Source organism: Etheostoma cragini, chromosome 12 (assembly GCF_013103735.1).
Source record: "Etheostoma cragini isolate CJK2018 chromosome 12, CSU_Ecrag_1.0, whole genome shotgun sequence".
In the NCBI taxonomy this organism is placed as follows: Eukaryota; Metazoa; Chordata; class Actinopteri; order Perciformes; family Percidae; genus Etheostoma; species Etheostoma cragini.
The window spans coordinates 23,287,917-23,305,136 of record NC_048418.1 but is presented as its reverse complement, the minus strand read 5'-3'; the positions used below and the strand labels follow the sequence as shown (position 1 = coordinate 23,305,136).

At 44.1% G+C, this 17,220-nt stretch overlaps 2 protein-coding genes across 4 annotated transcripts in view; one reads left to right on the top strand and one right to left on the bottom strand.

Moving 5' to 3' along the window:
• Positions 1-26: 26 nt before the first annotated feature.
• Positions 27-13,706, top strand: gpsm2 (G protein signaling modulator 2). 3 transcript variants are annotated; one of them, XM_034888769.1, is made up of 15 exons: positions 27-227; positions 1,080-1,118; positions 6,908-7,129; positions 7,212-7,347; positions 7,899-8,038; positions 8,138-8,261; positions 8,399-8,514; positions 9,246-9,401; positions 9,486-9,594; positions 9,829-9,958; positions 10,050-10,126; positions 10,602-10,790; positions 10,928-11,087; positions 11,176-11,369; positions 12,918-13,706. In XM_034888769.1, the coding sequence occupies exons 3-15, from the start codon at positions 6,909-6,911 to the stop codon at positions 13,092-13,094; spliced, it is 1,929 nt and encodes a 642-aa protein (XP_034744660.1). In that variant the 5' UTR covers positions 27-227; positions 1,080-1,118; position 6,908; the 3' UTR covers positions 13,095-13,706. The 3 variants fall into 3 exon arrangements, with proteins under 3 accessions (XP_034744660.1, XP_034744658.1, XP_034744659.1); XM_034888767.1 differs by lacking the exons at positions 27-227; positions 1,080-1,118 and adding an exon at positions 3,637-3,795; XM_034888768.1 differs by lacking the exons at positions 27-227; positions 1,080-1,118 and adding an exon at positions 4,718-4,791.
• Positions 13,707-13,777: 71 nt separating this feature from the next.
• The window catches only part of wdr47a (WD repeat domain 47a), an 18,696-nt gene continuing 15,253 nt past the window's right edge, over positions 13,778-17,220 (bottom strand). The window contains exons 15-17 of the mRNA XM_034888765.1: positions 16,830-16,961; positions 16,452-16,670; positions 13,778-15,557 (exon numbers count right to left, since the gene is read on the bottom strand). Of these exons, the coding sequence (XP_034744656.1) occupies positions 15,415-15,557; positions 16,452-16,670; positions 16,830-16,961 (494 nt within the window). The 3' untranslated portion in view covers positions 13,778-15,414. The remainder of the gene's footprint in view (positions 15,558-16,451; positions 16,671-16,829; positions 16,962-17,220) is intronic.

Here is a 17,220-nt window from a genome sequence, read left to right as displayed (position 1 = left end):
AAACACATACGGTAGTACAGCCACTGTTTTTCATTCTTTCTCATAGAAGTTAAGTCGAAGTTTTACAAAAAGTTAAAAGATAATGTAGTGTGTTTGGCGTCATATAACGTTAGTACAGTGTTTCCCTATGTTACGGGACGTTTTTTCAATCGACCATATGTTTTTATTTTTGTGAGAAAGTAAAGAAAAGAGGAGTATACACCATTGTTCGAACTGGATCGCCAAACGTAAGTTTAGCCGCTAGCTAACATGCTAACCTTTAGCTGGGTAACGTTACTGTAACCAGAGAGGGATAAATGCACAGCCCGAGCTTGTGCCTTCGAGCTGGGGTTAAATACAGTAAAGTTAACGTTGACAGTTACCCATCATGAACGTGTGGCGTTCACAACCCTCGCTTTAAAGCCTCCTCAGTGAAGATTTTAACTCAAATCTGTCTGAATTAGTGACTAGAGCTCATACTAACAGGCATGTGTCCAGTAGAGATAAGTTATGATAATCAATAGTGTTTCTTTACACCCTTATAATCTATAAAAATGTATGTTGAATATAGTTAAAGTAGATACATAGTAATTATTTAACTGGTCTTGTATGCTTATGGCCATTTTCATACATATGTTATTTAATTTAATTTACATGCCAGTTTATTAATACACAGTTATAGGCATATACATACACACACTCACATAGTATATATTGCATATACTCAGTTGCCAGTTTTTTAAGTACACTTTGCTCAAATGTAAGGTCAATTAGAGGCTGTAGTTTGTGGTGATGTTGAAATGCATTGCAAAAATACTGGCATGGGTTTTTTAATATTTAGCCTTCCCTCATTGTGTGGTATTAGGTGATCCTGCTGGGTTATGTACAGCTAGTTGTAGGTAGGTGTGTCCAATAAACTGGAAAAATGAGTGTGTGTATGTCATCTGGAGCACTAAACCACCAAGTATTTAGTGCAAGTTTAATGTTATGTAAAAATCTGTATCATAGCGGCCACAAACTCAAGTAACCAGTAACTCAAGGACTGCAACACCAGTATATTTAGGTGTAAAGTTATTCATGGTCAACACGTTTCCTTGCAGGCTTCCCAGATTTCCAGTTCCTGTGTGGAAGACATACAGGTCAGTATCCCAGTACGTAAGTTTGGCGTTCTGCTTTAAGGAAGACATGCTAGTTGGTGAAACTACTCCCTTTATGATCAAGTTTCCATACATTTTTAAATGTTTCAAGTACTTTAAAACTAGACAATCCTTCCTTGCTTTACAACATACTTATTACAGCTACAACCGCTATCTTATTTGCATGAAAACATGACCGGACCTCAAAAAATGTAAATGTAGGTTATCATCAAATAGCAAGGGCTCTTCATTCACATTCTGAAATGTAAGATTATTGTATTTACCATCTAAATAACCCAAAAGTTTGTCCTAAATTAAAACAAAAATGTGTCTTAAGTGTATCCAAATTTGTTATATAATTACCATTTTGAAGTCTGAAAGTGCCAGAATTGAATTCAGCATCCTCTAAAGCCTCTTAAACCACTTCAATATTGTAGAAACTGATCACACAGTGCAAAATCTATTGTCAATGTGGACTATTGTACTAATTGTGCCAATTATGCAAATTGCTCAACATATGAAAATGATTATCCGGGAGTTTCTGTATTCTGGGGACCCTTACTTCACATTTCTCCTATAAAACGTTGGTGTACTCAACATTTCTTGGTTCTCAATGGGGCTCTATGGGCTGGCTACTAGACCATTTCTTTTGTTTTGGTGCAGGCTTTTGTTGACTCGCGGTGTAATGACGAGTGGTGTTTCCAAATTTAGATTTTGCTCTCGTTGGCAGTAGTCATTTTAACGCATCAATGGGCTGTAAGCACACTGAAAATAGCTCACATCTGCCGAAGATGAAATCATGTCCTATTTGGGACTGAAGAGTCAGTGATTACCCGCTGTCGTGTTTCTTTTGATGTGCCTGTTAGTCACGGGCAACTTCTTCCCGTCACACACTTGTTCACGCTCGCTGTAGCTTTGGGAGCAAGGCAGCTCTCTTACACACACCCAGTTGGCAAACAATGGTGGAAAAGACTGCACCAACACTGGCACGTCAATTGGTGATTATAATAATGTGCAGGAACATGTACTGCATAGGCATCCAAAGCCACGGGCTTTAGTTTGCTTCAGAACTGTTACATTCCCCTGTACATATCAGCAGGAAGAACAGGCTGGGCAAAGAGATGATTTCCTTCACATTCTTTTCAGACACGTTGATTAAAACACAAGTACTAAGATACAAGCCTCTGAATTCTAAATTTGCGATATCCGCAAGGAAGTTAGCGTTGTATTCACACTTATGTCACACTCGTCAACGAGGCATAATTGACTTGTTGCAATTTGTCAAAACAGCTTTTGTTTTGGTTGCCGTCTGTTTTTAAGATGTGTGCTCTTTTTTGCTGCATGAGCTCAGCGCTGATCTAATCCTACCATACTGCTCAGCAAGCCTATTGTCTGTCAAAGGTCCTAATCCAGGGTACTTTATAAACCCTGGCCTCCTTTTTATGCATTGGTAGAAGTGGGCCTGGATTCATTAGTACAGTACATATCTGACAATATTTAGACTTTTAAGTAATATTAAAATGAGGCAATTTAGCACACCGTTGAGTGGCATATATTATGTAAAGGAGGGCTTAACATATTAAGATAGTTGATAAAGGAACACAGTGGTCATTTACAATGCATAATCTATCTAGTCTCTGGAAGGTTTTAAAATATACACCCTGCTTTTTTGCCATGTCTTCTTTGTTGTCTTTTATCTGTTATTTAGCATAAAGAATTAACCCAGTTTGAAAGTATCTGGTCTGCCCCAGTTCCCATTGTGTGTGTGTGTGTGTGTGTGTGTGGTGAGGGGATGGCGTGTGAAATTTGGGGAGCAAATGGGTGTGGCTAATGTGACCTCATGGAGAAATGAGGTAATGATTGGCTGTGGTCTTAACTTGGTGCACTCCATCTTATCCATGTAGCTTGCTTTTCACTCTCCTTTCCTTTGGCGGGAGTTGCATGCGCTTAGTCAGTTCTTCTGTTTTTGCTTCAGTTTTTAATTTATTCAGCTTTTTCCTTGAGACATAGTGCAACAGGTTGCTGGTTCAAAAACATCTCAATCATATTTTCTTGCCATCTCTGCCTGCTTAGGTTCCATTCTGTGGCATTCATAGCTTGCTCTCCTTGTAGCAACTTTAAAGCACAACCGCACATCCAAGCCTGGAAAAAGTGGGTCACCGTCTTCGATTGACAGCTTGCCTGTGTCGAACCCATAGACCGTGTAAGGTTGGATCCTTTTATTCCCGCCCTGCTCTCTCACTTTCCGCCTGCCCCGCTTGTGCACTCTGCTGTTTGGTTGGTGTTGCCATGGCAGCGTGCGGCCAGAATGAGGCTTCACATACAGCATCTTGTGTTCTCTTCACAGAGGGCCACTGGTGAGATTGAGGCGCAGTGACGCAAAACACACAGTATGCGAGCGTAGCCGTGTGGACCGGCGCTCAGGACTCTGCAGCTCTTTCTAACACTCGTGGGGGTTGCCTCCCCCCGTCAACACTCAGCAGAGGGACGGTCACCACATTTCGTGACTTTTGACCAAAGTTATTTTCCTTTTCTTTCTCGTTGGCTCTTGTTTTTTAATTGCAACCATTTTTTCCGGAACGAGCCTGGGATTTTCCCTCATATTATGCACATCAATGGATACCAGTGGCTCAGTGGTTAGCACGGGAACTGAGGAGCAGTCCTTTCATGTCCGCTACAGGTAGGAATCTCCCCTCTCTCAACTAAGGTATGGTTGGAGAGTATTTTCCATCTTTCTTTTCCTAGTTAGTTTTAAAAAAGGGAATGTAATTGAAATGATTGATTGTTGGTTAAGAGAAGCCAAATCTCTTCTTTTAAATTCTATATCCTTGTTGAGGAAGTGATGGTATTATGTGTTATGTGGAATTGGAAAGTGAAGCCTTAGTTAAATAATCAAGGGAGGACTGCTTGTTGACTATCCCACCAAAGCATCCGTCAGCTGTCCCTACATACCCAGGTAAAGAGCTCTGGCAGCAGGTGTGGCCTGCTCCAGTTTGCTTCAATATTTAACAAGCCCTGAAATATTTATCACTGCTTTTTTTGTTACTCCTAACACGTGTGTGTGTCCAGTGTATTTTGGTAGGGTAGGTGTCTGCTTGGTGGGAGGATATGGTTTTTTCCCTAACAAATACTACTGTCAGATAAGTTATCGTAATCGTTAGTTCCCTTAAACTTCACTCCGGTCTGCTTGTGCCTGGCGTGTCTAATAAATCTACTTAGCACTCAGCAGCCATGTAATCTGTCGGGTGTGCCCTCGACAGGTGTAATCTCGGGTGACCAGGTCAGAGTGGGGCGCTTTAAAGACAAGCAGATTAGCGGAGAAAACGATGATCGAGCAGTTTCCTCGCTGCCTTGCATTGGAGGTTAATACTGTGACGTCATCACACAGGTCTCCTTGAAGGCTTTCCAATGCGTGATGCTAAAATAGCTCTATGATGAACAATGGATTCGATGTCACAGGAAAGGAATGCGATTTTTAACCCTTTTTTTAGACTTAGACCACAACAAACAAGATCTGGACCACCATCCTTTACTACAGACTACTAAATTGGTCTCCATGCTTCAGACAAAGAGAAGGAGCTGCAGCCTGGGAGTATTTCAAGTAGAAACCTCAGTAGATGCCTCTCAGAAGTTCCATGTGCTGCTGCTGTTGTTGTAAGAGACAGAAAGAGAGCAGGTAGGCTAGTATTTGCCACTGTAATTGCTACAGTGTTGGAAAAGTATATCTTTACACTAACTTTAGTAAACGAAAATATAGGCTTTTCTAATTTAATGCCTAAGACTGACTGATTTATGAGAGCATTTAAATAACACACCATGTATACCATGTGGCTATGTAAACTTTTACTTCCCGTGAGGAATCCACCATAGATGAACAAACTGAATAGACTTTGTGTGAAGCTGATCTCTTCCCGACAAGCAGTTTCCTGAAAAACAAAAGTTGGCAGCAGACAAGTTTTGCTTTGCGCACAAATGCAGTTTATTCAAAAGACAATCCATGTGCAGATAATGCACCAGCCATTGTCTGACCTTTATATTCAACTCAATTTTATTTATATAGCGCCAAATAACAACGACCATACTCTGTGATGTTATTTACAGAAACCCAACAGTTCCCACCAAGAGCAAGCACTATCAAGCACAAAGCTGACATTGCAATATTTTCTCCCCCTGCGATATATATTGCGACATGAAAAAAGAAAAGGTAATGTTTAAAAGATTACACAAATAGCTCTATTTGGATATTATGAATCATTCTCGACTACCACGGTGATTTTGTAGGGGAGTGCTTCTACTTCTACTACTTCTCTAGAAGATGAAAATGAAAAAGTATTTTAACCTTTTAATGCTTTACAAACACCAAAGCAAGTAAGCGCTGTGATGAGTCTTCGGAAGTGGTTTTGGAGAGGGACATTAGGTCGAAATACGCTGGTTGACTAGCACGACACCACTGTATTAATATCACAATCAATGCAGTCTAAAGTGTATGACAGTGTCTGCGTGTCGTATCCTCTAACTTTCAGGTTGTGGTCGACTAGCGGGGCCACCTCGTTAGTTTGATTACTTGATCAGACCTGCATGTCACGCGCACTAGCAACAAACTCTGTGTATCCAAGAAGAATTAAATCAGTGGAAATGACGTTAGATTAGACACAGACTTCGGTAGTAGATTAGTGTTACGTTTCCAGTGTTGCGACTCCGAACCGTATCATAAATCGGGACGGACGGACGCCTTGTTTCTTTAGGCTAACTATATTAGCTTTAGCCTAGCTGGTAGCAGCTTTCTGCTTGTTTCTTTAGGCTAACTATATTAGCTTTAGCCAGGCTGGAAGCAGCTTTCTACTTGTTTCTTTAGGCTAATTATATTAGCTTTAGCCAGGCTGGTAGCAGCTTTCTGCTTGTTTCTTTAGGCTAATTATATTAGCTTTAGCCAGGCTGGTAGCAGCTTTCTGCGAGAGAAATGTCCGCTAGACGTTGTGATTATGTTGCAATAATCAGGTGATTTATTCCATATTTGCAGCGAACATAAAACACTGACTACGGTAGCTTCACTGACTGCCCATCAAAAACTATGCACATCACTGTGTCAGTGGCAGCTGCTGCCTACGGAACTTTTCTACACACGGAGAGCCTCACTTCCCATAACAAACCCCGTCGGACTAATGACCTCATAAGGGGCAAGATTCCACATTGGCCCATCTGAGCTTTCATTTTCTCAAAGCTAGAGCAGGATACCCAGGGCTCGGTTGGCACCTATTGCCATTTCTAGCCACTGGGGGACATTAGGCGGGCTGGGTGAACTCATATTAATGTTAAAAAAAAAAAATCATAAGGTGAAATTTTCACACCATGGGACCTTTCAATTATTCAGATTCTAAAGCAAAGCTGATAACCAGGGGGGTGCTGAACATTGGGATACTTTTTCTTAACTGTCTCCGACCGCTCTTGGCTTCGCTTGACTATCAAAGGAAGGAACCAAGTTCACTTTCTGAGGCATGTCAAAAGGATGTGACATCTACCATAACAAACAGACCCCATTGTTCTCTGCATGTGGAAGGAAGTAGCTCAAAGCTATCTTTCTAAGCAAAGGCTAAAAGCTTTGTTCCTTTCCTGTGAGGGGAGTACGGTCAGTTGGCTGCAGCTTTCAGCAAGAGAAGGTCTGTTTTTCCCACAGCTTCTTCATTACTGGGCCTTAATTTGGATTTAGATACTTTGGTGCTGTGCAGTAAAAAGCCAGTTTAGTTTGTTTTGTTAGACACCTGATGCACTGACTCGGCTTCTTTCTGCTGTAGGATGGAGGTGTCCTGCCTGGAGCTGGCGTTGGAGGGCGAGCGGCTCTGCAAGGTGGGCGACTACAGAGCAGGCGTCTCCTTCTTTGAAGCCGCCATCCAGGTGGGCACAGAGGACCTGCAGGTGCTCAGTGCCATCTACAGTCAGCTGGGCAACGCCTACTTCCACCTGCACGACTACGCCAAGGCCCTAGAGTTCCACCGGCACGATCTCACCTTGACCAGGTTGGACCTGCACAAGACCCCCCACAGCCCTGCAGACCAACAGATCACTACTACATGTGTTAACATAATGTGTGTTGCATAGGACAATCGGCGACCTGCTTGGAGAAGCCAAAGCCAGTGGAAACCTTGGCAACACATTGAAGGTGCTGGGGCGATTTGACGAGGCTGTGGTCTGCTGTCAGAGACACTTGGACATAGCCAGAGACATTAATGACAAGGTGAGGCAGCAGGGTATTCAGGCCTATTGTGGCGGTGTATAGGGGTGGGGAAAATCCTATTAATGTGATTATTTTGTTTTTTTTGCAATGATTTTTATAATCGATTCTTTCAGAATCGTTTTTTTTCTCAATGGTTTACCTACATAGTTTCTGTTTCTACGGTACCGCTGACGGCGACTACATCACATCCGTTTTCAGCAAATCAGAGCGAAAGCAGCAAATGCAGAAAATACATGTTGTGCTTTTTCTCAACTTCTTTACAAATGAAATGAATGAGATGTGATGTGCATGATGTCTCATGATAGTTTGTCTCTAGAAGTTCAACTATTCTTCAACTTTTGTTTTTTAAAGAAGGAAAATAAATACTCCATGCTATCGACTCGCAATACATCTAGGATTGCAATAAATGAAACTGACTCGACGCCGATGTATGGGGAAAGACTCGAATCGGGACAAAAGCCCATCATCCGAGCCCCACTAGTGTACGGGACGGGGTTCAGAAGACATCAACCGTCGACACTGACATGTTTTTTTTACTGGATGTGTGTTAGGTGGGTCATGCGCGAGCTCTGTACAACTTTGGGAACGTGTACCACGCCAAAGGCAAAAGCATCTGTTGGAGTGGGGCGGAGCCTGGAGATTTCCCAGAGGAGGTGATGATGGCACTGAGGCAGGCAGCCGAGTACTACGAGTAAGTGGCTGCACGGTCTGGTGCAAAGTAAATATGCGCAGGTGATATTTTTCTGCTGTTATGCCGTCACAGTGCATTTGACTGCATGTGTATTTTCAGGGCCAACTTGGCGATAGTGAAGGAGCTCGGAGATCGTGCTGCTCAGGGTCGAACCTGCGGTAACCTCGGCAACACCTACTACTTGTTGGGAAGCTTCCGCAAAGCGGTAGCTTCTCACGAACAGGTGTGGTGTAACCCTAAGCAGCCCTTTCACTATCAAAGCATATTTGCAAAGTCTACATACGCCATAGACGAACATTATAAGCCTATTTCTGTGATGACAGTTATTCTAATGAATCATTTTTGTCTCTTTCTGAACAGCGCTTGCTCATAGCTAAGGAGTTCGGCGACCGCTCAGCAGAAAGACGGGCGTACTGCAACCTGGGCAACGCCTATATCTTTCTGGGGGAATTCGAAGTGGCAGCTGAACATTACAAGTAAGCCACACGCTGAAATGTGAATCTTTTTAACACTTGTGCTGTCCTCACGTGTCAAAAACTGAGAAAAATCTGAAATTTTGGTCCCTTTTTCACACTTTATTTTTTTAGTTTTCGCTAACACCACCGGTTTTATTACAGGTTTTACAGTACTTTTTGGAATTCATGGTCAATTACCCTCATTTATATAGAAAAATACCTAATATTTGAGTTAAAGAAGCAGAAATTATGAATTATGTTGAGGAACGTACAGATGAGTTTCATCAGAAATGAAAGTGATCAATTGTATTTGCAAAGAGCGTTGTATGGATTCCAATCCATATTTTTGTGGGAATTTGGTTAAAAAGAAACCCATGTTTCAGCTATAGACATTTTTTAAAGGGGTCAAATTTGACCTTGTGGATAACACGAGGGTTAAGTCATTGTCTGACGGTGGCGGCAGAGTAGATAATCATCAACGTATAAATGTACATTAAAATGTAAATGTAATGCTTTCAGTCTTGATTTAAAAACCAGAGTTCAAAATGAACTTGGTTTGTCCCACCAGGCAAATGGCAAGTAGTCTCAATATCTAAAGTTTACCTTAGGTGTACGATATGGTATGTTGTTCCAAGAATGTGAGAACTGTGGGGACTTCTTGTGAGAAAGTGAGCCTGTGGTGTAAAAAGCCAGGGGCAAATACTGAGGCCTCTCTGCAGTGTTCTGAACCATCTTGTCTGCATGTCTGTCAGGAGGACACTGCAGCTGGCCAGGCAGTTGAAGGATCGAGCTGTGGAGGCCCAGGCCTGCTACAGTCTGGGCAACACCTTCACACTGCTGCAGGATTACGAGAGAGCCATAGACTACCACCTCAAACACCTCATCATAGCCCAGGACCTCAATGACAGGTACAGACACAGACACACACACTATAGGAAGAAGACTTTGAACCACACCTCTATGTATGTATTTAATTGTGTTTTCTGATGCAGGATTGGGGAGGGTCGTGCATGCTGGAGTCTTGGAAATGCGTACACTGCACGGGGGAACCACGACCAAGCCATGCACTTCGCTGAGAAACACCTGGAGATCTGCAAAGAGGTACATCATGGAAATGAGAGCAGTGGACAGTCTCGTTTGCTAAATTTCGCCTTTACAGCAAAGCATTGGACACAATATTCTAAGAATTTTTGTGTGTGTGTGTGTGTGTGTGTGTGTGTGTGTGTGTGTGTGTGTGTGTGTGTGTGTGTGTGTGTGTGTGTGTGTGTGTGTGTGTGTGTGTGTGTGTGTGTGTGTGTGTGTGTGTGTGTGTGTGTGTGTGTCTTTTCCCTCTAGACCGGAGACAGAAGCGGGGAGCTGACGGCTCGCATGAACGTGTCCGATCTCCAGACGGTTCTGGGTCTAAGTTACAGCACAAATAGCTCCACTGTTTCAGAGAATGCGGACACAGACTACACCCTGCATGGTGAGGAGTACATTCCACGTCTTCTTCTTTTAACACTTTGCACGACGGCTATTGAAACGTAATTTGCAACCGCCGATCGTATGTGCTTTAGGAGCGAGGCCCAGGATGAGCAGGAGACACAGCATGGAGAAGCTGGAGCTGATGAAACTCACACCGGACAAGCTACACGTAAGGACCCCTCCCCTGTCACATGAACTCCTCGACCCACTAACACACATGCCGTTCTACAGAGGCTTGGTCTAAGACCCGCTTTGCTACTAAGGCTGAATCTCATTTCGCTTTTTTACCCCTCCCCCTTACCCCTAACCCTTGGCCCTCGAAACATACATTACATTTATGGGTCTCTCACGTCGATCTGGCAGCCATTGTTGCTGAAAGCTTGTGTCTCCCCTTGGTTTTAATGGCTGGGCAGCCTTTTGTCTTGCCCCTATCCCTCGATCAAAGTGAGTATTGTGACAGCCCTTACTCTCGCGTGAATGCGCAAAACTAAGGGAAAGGGAAGGGGGAAGACAGAGAAATGAGGTTCAGCCTAAAACCCAAGTGTTTACCACATAGTTGAATGCTTTATCTTCTGCCAGCTTATCGTCTTTCCCCCCGTTTCCCTTCTGCATTGTGGGAACTAATCCATTCCTGTGTGTTGAAGGGTCAGAAGTGGAACAGTGACATCCTGACCAAACAGTCCAAACCCTCCCTGGCTAAGAGCTCCTCCAAGCTGTTCTTTGTCAGCCGTCTGCGGGGGAAGAAGTACAAGGCGGGCGGCTCCAGCAAGGTCCTCCAGGACACCAGCAACACCCTGGACGCCAGCCAGACGGCCACACAGGGACCACAGAAGGTACAAAGTACAGGGTACATTCGGTTGATACCCATAACCACACACGCACACCTCATTTAGTCGCCAACAGCTGTCATTAAACAAGCCCTGTTCTGTTTAGCTCTTTTTTTAACGTTCATGTTTTTGCACCGTACCAGCGACTCAGTCCTGACATGCTCGGAGACGAGGGCTTTTTTGACCTGCTGAGCCGTTTCCAGAGCAACCGTATGGATGACCAACGCTGTTCAATACAGGATAAGGGCAGCAGGTTATCATTAAGCAGTGGTCCAGAAACGCCGCCCAGAGCCATCAGGAAAAGTGAGGCCGCGCATTCACACTCAAAATGACTCTCGCAGTTTATGGTGCTTTTCACACTGAATTAACGGATTCTCTCAAACTCACGTAGCGGTGTCGGAGTCCGCCAACGTCTCTGGCGTCCCGGGCCGCTGGGGAGAGGAGACGTCGGCAGCAGCGGGGGGAAGCCTTCCCGGCCTCAGGCTCAACCAGAACAACAACCAGGCCGTGCTGAGCCACCTGATGGCCAACGCTGACAACGCCGAGCCCGACGACAACTTCTTCGACATGCTCGTCAAGTGCCAGGTACTTAATACGCAGTGCTACTGCACAATGGTACGCATACAGTACATTTAATACACAAGAAGTTGTTGTGGTGGAATTTCCATAACCTTTTCCAGGCAGATTTCCTCGTGGGAGTCCTCCCAAAAGGATTAATAAAGAGAAGTCTAAGTCTAAGGAGTACTCCAGCTCTTGGCCTCCATAGATTCAGGGACGCTAGGCTGACACACCCATGCTAAAGTTGACTAAAAAGAGGAATAAAAAGACATCTTTTGGAAATTGATCTCAATGTCTATTCAAAAAATGTAGGAAAATCCAACCCTTTAAGGACACTAATTCTCTTTGTGAATGAATAATGTGTTATAAATAAATAAATGTCCTTGAATGAGCAGCTGCACGGCCTATTTCTCGCTTAAAATGTTTCCAGAAACACGTTTTTGGTGAGTAAAATATAGTCCATTATGAGATCGTATTAGCTTCTGAACAAGCCGCCATGACAGGCTTTGAATTTCCCGGAGAAACCAGACCCATGTGATTCGGTCGTCCAATCAGGTGCTGGTTTTCATTTTCAGGTGACAATGCAGATTAGCGCCACCTGCTGTTATAGAGACTCATTACGTCTCGTGGTCCAAGGCCCTTTTTCAACCGCCTCGGGGAGACTGATCCGTCCAACTGCCTTTCCTGCTGATGGTCGGCCATCTAGTCGGTGTGTCAGGGGCTTAAAGGAGCACGTCGACTTATTGGGACTTCTGCCTATTCACTGTGTCTCCCAGAGTTAGACAAGTCCATACATACCCTTCTCATCTTCGTCGTAACTCTGTCTGACGCCCCCACCGGTAGCTTAGCCGAGCAAAGACCCTGGAGGTATCGGCTCCAACTAGCTACCGCTCCCAATAAGTGACAAAATAACACCAACACGTTCCTATTTACATGTTGTGGTTTGGATAGTCACAGCTTGAACAACGTGACACGAGTCACAGCCATCTTCTAACCGTATATAAACTGGGAACTACATTCTCAGAAAGGCGAAGCACTGCTGCTCTCTGCGCGGGGGCTTCCCATGTGCTGGAAGCATATCACTCCGCCCAAGTGGCAGAAGAAGCAGTGCTTCGCCTTTGAGAATAAAGTTCCCGGTTAGAATATGGCTGTTTCTCATGTTATGTGTACACCCTGCGACTATACACATCACGTGTAAATAGGAACATGTTGGTGTTATTTTGTCACTTATTGGGAGCAGTAGCTAGTTGGAACCAGTTAGCTGCAGGATCTTTGCTAGACTAAGCTAATGCTGGGGGGGGGGGCGTCAGACAGAGTTACAGCAGCACGGAGATGAGAAGGGTATGCATGGGCTTGTCTAACTCTGGGGGATACGGTGAATAAGCTAAAGTCCCAATCAGTTGATGTGTTCCTTTTACGTCCATTTCAGAGCATCAGACGACAGCGCTGGCATTTAAGAACCATGTGAATTAAGTTGTTCTGCTCCTTAGTTAACAGTTATAATGTGCTTTTTCAAACAAGAACATATAAAAAAACAGATCTCAAATGGCTCTTCCTTTTTGTTCGCTCTACCAGGGTTCCCGTTTGGACGACCAGCGCTGTGCCCCTCCCCCTCCTCCGGTCCGAGGGCCCACCATACCGGACGAGGACTTCTTCAGCCTCATCATGCGCTCTCAGGCCAAGCGAATGGACGAGCAACGCGTCACCCTGCCTTTGGCAGCGAACGCAACAGCCCGGCCTAGCTCACACTAAACTAAGCACTAAAGGGACAGTTAGGTTGTTTTCAGTTTTTCATCTCATGAAGGTGTGGACAGCGTAGTGACCAACAGGTAGTCACTCACAAAAGAAAGTCTTCTTTTACCTTTATTTGTCCTTTTGGACAAAACAAAGCACTGTCAGCATTATATGTAGTAATAACAGTATGGAGAAAAAAATGAACAAGGACTTGCAAACTCTGTGTCAGGGACAAGACAAAGTGTAGTTTTTTTTATCCTTCTGTACAACTACACATTTCAGTTCACACTATGTGTATTTCCCAATACACAACTGCAGCTACGTCTGTATTTATTGTACTTTTTATGATTGTTATGATTCTGCCGTCCCACCACTAGGATGTGGTTTTACTCCCAGTGGTGTCTGAGTCAGTGTAGACAGAGGTACAGCGCTTGTTCCATGTGTTTTGTTTGTATGTGTGAGTTTTTTTTGGGGGGGTGGGGGTTGAAGAGTTACCAAGGTCACGCTAAGGAAATGAAATTTTAAGCCAGCTATTTTATAAAAGAATGAATTGAACCCGTGTACAGCCCTTACGCCCGTTTGTACTAAATGCTTCAGTGACGTCCGAGGAATAAAGCCTCATCCACGAAGGCGTCTTGTTTTGACTTTTTAAAATGTTCAATGTGATCTGTTCATTTCAAGTAAACACAAAAAGACCAAGCTTGTGTAAAAGACACTTTATTGAACGTACCAGCAGTCAGACTTGAGTTAGCTTGAACTAAAAGTCAATTTTAAAAACAAGAGTTAAAATACAAGAGCCACTAGCATTTCAAAACCATAACTGTACATACAGAAACACAATGGAAATAAATACATCTATGTACGTATTAGTTTGGCCTTGTTTGTTAAAACAATATATACTATACATTAAAATAAAATATGCATCTTTAAGTAAATCAATTTTAGGAGAATGTTAATAGAAAAAAAGTGCACATGTAAAATACATGGAAAGAAGACAATGCCCCAAGTACTGGTTCTAAATAAATATCAAAACACCCATGCATCCATTCAGATTTCATTGTGCATGTGGTTAGACCCTTGCTGTGAGAAGACTGCCACCTACTGTTGTATTGTTACAGTACACAAACTACAGCTTTTGAAGAAAGAAAACTCCTAAACTCAATGTTGGGGCGCTCAACCACAAATTCCACTTTGTATTTCCCTCGGATGCTGACATAATCTTTCACTGCAAGATAGCCATCGCAAGACACTAACAGATTCAGCGCAAAGAAACACCGATTTCAAATTTAAAACAGATGCACAGCTAATTTACACATTTGGAGTTGTAGCAATGCAATGCATACAGTAGCATTAGACACAGGGAAGCAACAGCTGACTGATCAACATAGTATGACCTCCGCAGATTCAGCCTCTTGATAGGAAAAGCTGACTACTGACACACTGATCAAATTACACCTCACACCATAAATTCCACTCTTGTGTCACCGAACAATAGCAGCGTAACACCAGCTGTAAGAAAATGATGTGCAAACGGAGAAGGAATGTAGGACTTCTCTCAGGACGACTTGACAACATTTGATCTGGAAAACATGACCGTATTGATCATTTTACATTTTCTGCTATGGAAACTGAGAACTCAAGGAAGGCACCATCATGAGCAAAGCAATCGGTCCTGTCTGACCTCAACGGCTCCTCGGTGGAAAGGACATGCAGCAACGGACTGGTGTGGAACGGTTGAAGCTAGCGGGACGGTGAGAACACGGGATGATCCTGCTGTTGAACCCTTCAAGATGACGACAGTCGGTGTGACGAATGCAATGTGAGCAACGTAAAGAAAGAAGAACATGCAACGTATGCTTTTGTTGTGTCCCAGGGTTGTGTCCATTTAGGTTTCCTACAGATGAGTGAATGTGTTAGGTGTACTGAATGGGAGGGTGACAGCGTTGTTGTAGTGGGAACGTGTCTTTTTTTTTAGGTTATAACCGTGTGTCATGACTTCGCGTAAACATACACGCCCACTTTCTGAAACCACGTGGCGTGTTATCTGTACACGTTTTGAGCCAGCCGCGTGTATGTCTACGCTCTATAGCGCGGATGTAAGCAGACACACCGCGTGTTATCACCACTTGGCGTGTTATCGCGAGAGGAAAACGGAGTTGGCTTTAGGAAACGTGGGTGAGAGTCCTGCGTTTTACCCACCCGGTGATGCAAGTCAATGGAGGCCAAACGGCGCTGATAAACACGCTGAAATGCGAATGTGCGTCTTGATAACACGCCAATAATGGCATATGAATTGGCGTGTCATACGTACGCCATTCCGTGAGGTGTGTGTGTGTGTTTATGGGTTGTGTGTCCAGAGTGTGACAGTGCGGTCAGCGGACGAGGAGAGGAAGGACAGGTCTTGCGTGTGCCATCGACACTGAATCACCTTGTCGCCGTGCTCGCCCACCACGGTCTGAGGCAACGGTTTGGTCAGGTCACCTAGCAACACACACAGGAAATGGAGCTCAGACAGTCGGCTTTAAAATCACGACACACACAGACACACACACCATAGACATTACAAGCTGTGAAAAACCCACAGCAAGTAGAGTCTCCCTTCGTCATAAAAGATACAGAACAGAGAACAGGTGTTATATATGAAGACGTCCAAGTCATACTCATCAATACAGTTTTTCTACACACTCTTCCTGGAGTCTTATGGTGATGTTGCCAGGAAACCAGTGAAGACTTTAGGACACTGGTCCCACCTCCCATCCCCACTTACGGCGTTTTTCCACTTTATGGTACTGCCTCGACTCTACTCGCCTTTTTTGGTTTTCCATTATGAAAAATAAGTCCCTGGTACCTGCTAACAGGTACTTTTTGTAGTACTACCTCAGTCGAGGTTCAAGGGAGCTGCAGACTGCTGATTGGTCGGAGAGAATCGTCACTTTGTTTACCGGTAAATAGTTTATCCACCTTTTCATTTTTCTTGTTTTTGTTGCAGCCTTAAGGTTAATTAGAAACAAAGATGCCTATTAAAACGACACACCTTCCACGTTCTGTGTATGTGTGAATGTGGGTGTCGCTATGACGACCAACCACGGCTACTAATGTACTAATCTGCACTGGAAAAAAGGAGGACGGGGCACCGCGGACGAGCAGGTACCATTAATGGAAAAACTTCATTACAGTATAAAAAGGCCAAAATACTACAAATTGTTTCCAAAATAGTCACAAATTAGTCCCCAAAGGACAAGCTGACGTTTTTAAGACTTTTATGGTCATAGTTAAACAGGACAGCCCACACGAAGAAGCTAATGGGGGGTAAAAGCAGTGAACTATTTATGAGAAACAGATGATTAATATGTGAGCAGGCGGGACATATTATACCTTGGAGGTTGGAGACTATGACTTTGGTGTCGTAGGAACCGGTGAGCAGGTAGTGTGCTCCGGGGGAGAACCTGACCGATCGCACATCGCTGGAGTGCGGCCGGTACACCTGGACGATGCGTCCTCCCCTGATGTCATACAGCATGCACGCGCTGTCTTCCTGTCCTGTTGCCAGGAGACGGCCACTAGGATCGACTGCTACCGAGGCCACAGGACTGCCTGCGAAGAAGAAGAAGAAGAAAAAATCAATGGGGTGTAGCTTTAAAAACGAGTAAAAATCTTCAGTGCTGACAGAGAATCTGGATTTTTCTATAGAGAACATCAGCACCTATTATGGAATATTTGATATAAGAGTGGAGGTGAACACACATGCGATACCTGAGCCGTGGAAGGCCGTTCCCACTACTCGGACACAGCTGGGCACCCTCAGGTCCCAGAAACGCACCGTCTTGTCTTGAGAGCCAGAGGCAATCATCCAGCCCCCCCACGTATACAGAGACAGAATGTGACCTAGACAGCAACACAGAAATGACACAATCAATCAATCAAACTTTATTTCTAAAGCACATTTAAAACAACCAGGGCCAGTCTGACATGGTGAGGCAACTCATTCCACAGTCTCTGGGCCAGTCTGACATGAAGAGGCAACTCATTTCACAGTCTCTGGGCCAGTCTGACATGTAGAGGCAACTCATTTCACAGTCTCTGGGCCAGTCTGACAGGTAGAGGCAACTCATTCCACAGTCTCTGGGCCAGTCTGACAGGTAGA

Coding starts and splice junctions, on each gene's coding strand:
- gpsm2 (XM_034888767.1), top strand. CDS start 3,731: ATGGATACCAGTGGCTCAGTGGTTAGCACGGGAACTGAGGAGCAGTCC. Junction 8,039..8,137: donor CAGGCAGCCGAGTACTACGA/GTAAGTGGCTGC, acceptor GTGTATTTTCAG/GGCCAACTTGGCGATAGTGA. Junction 10,791..10,927: donor CCACACAGGGACCACAGAAG/GTACAAAGTACA, acceptor GCACCGTACCAG/CGACTCAGTCCTGACATGCT.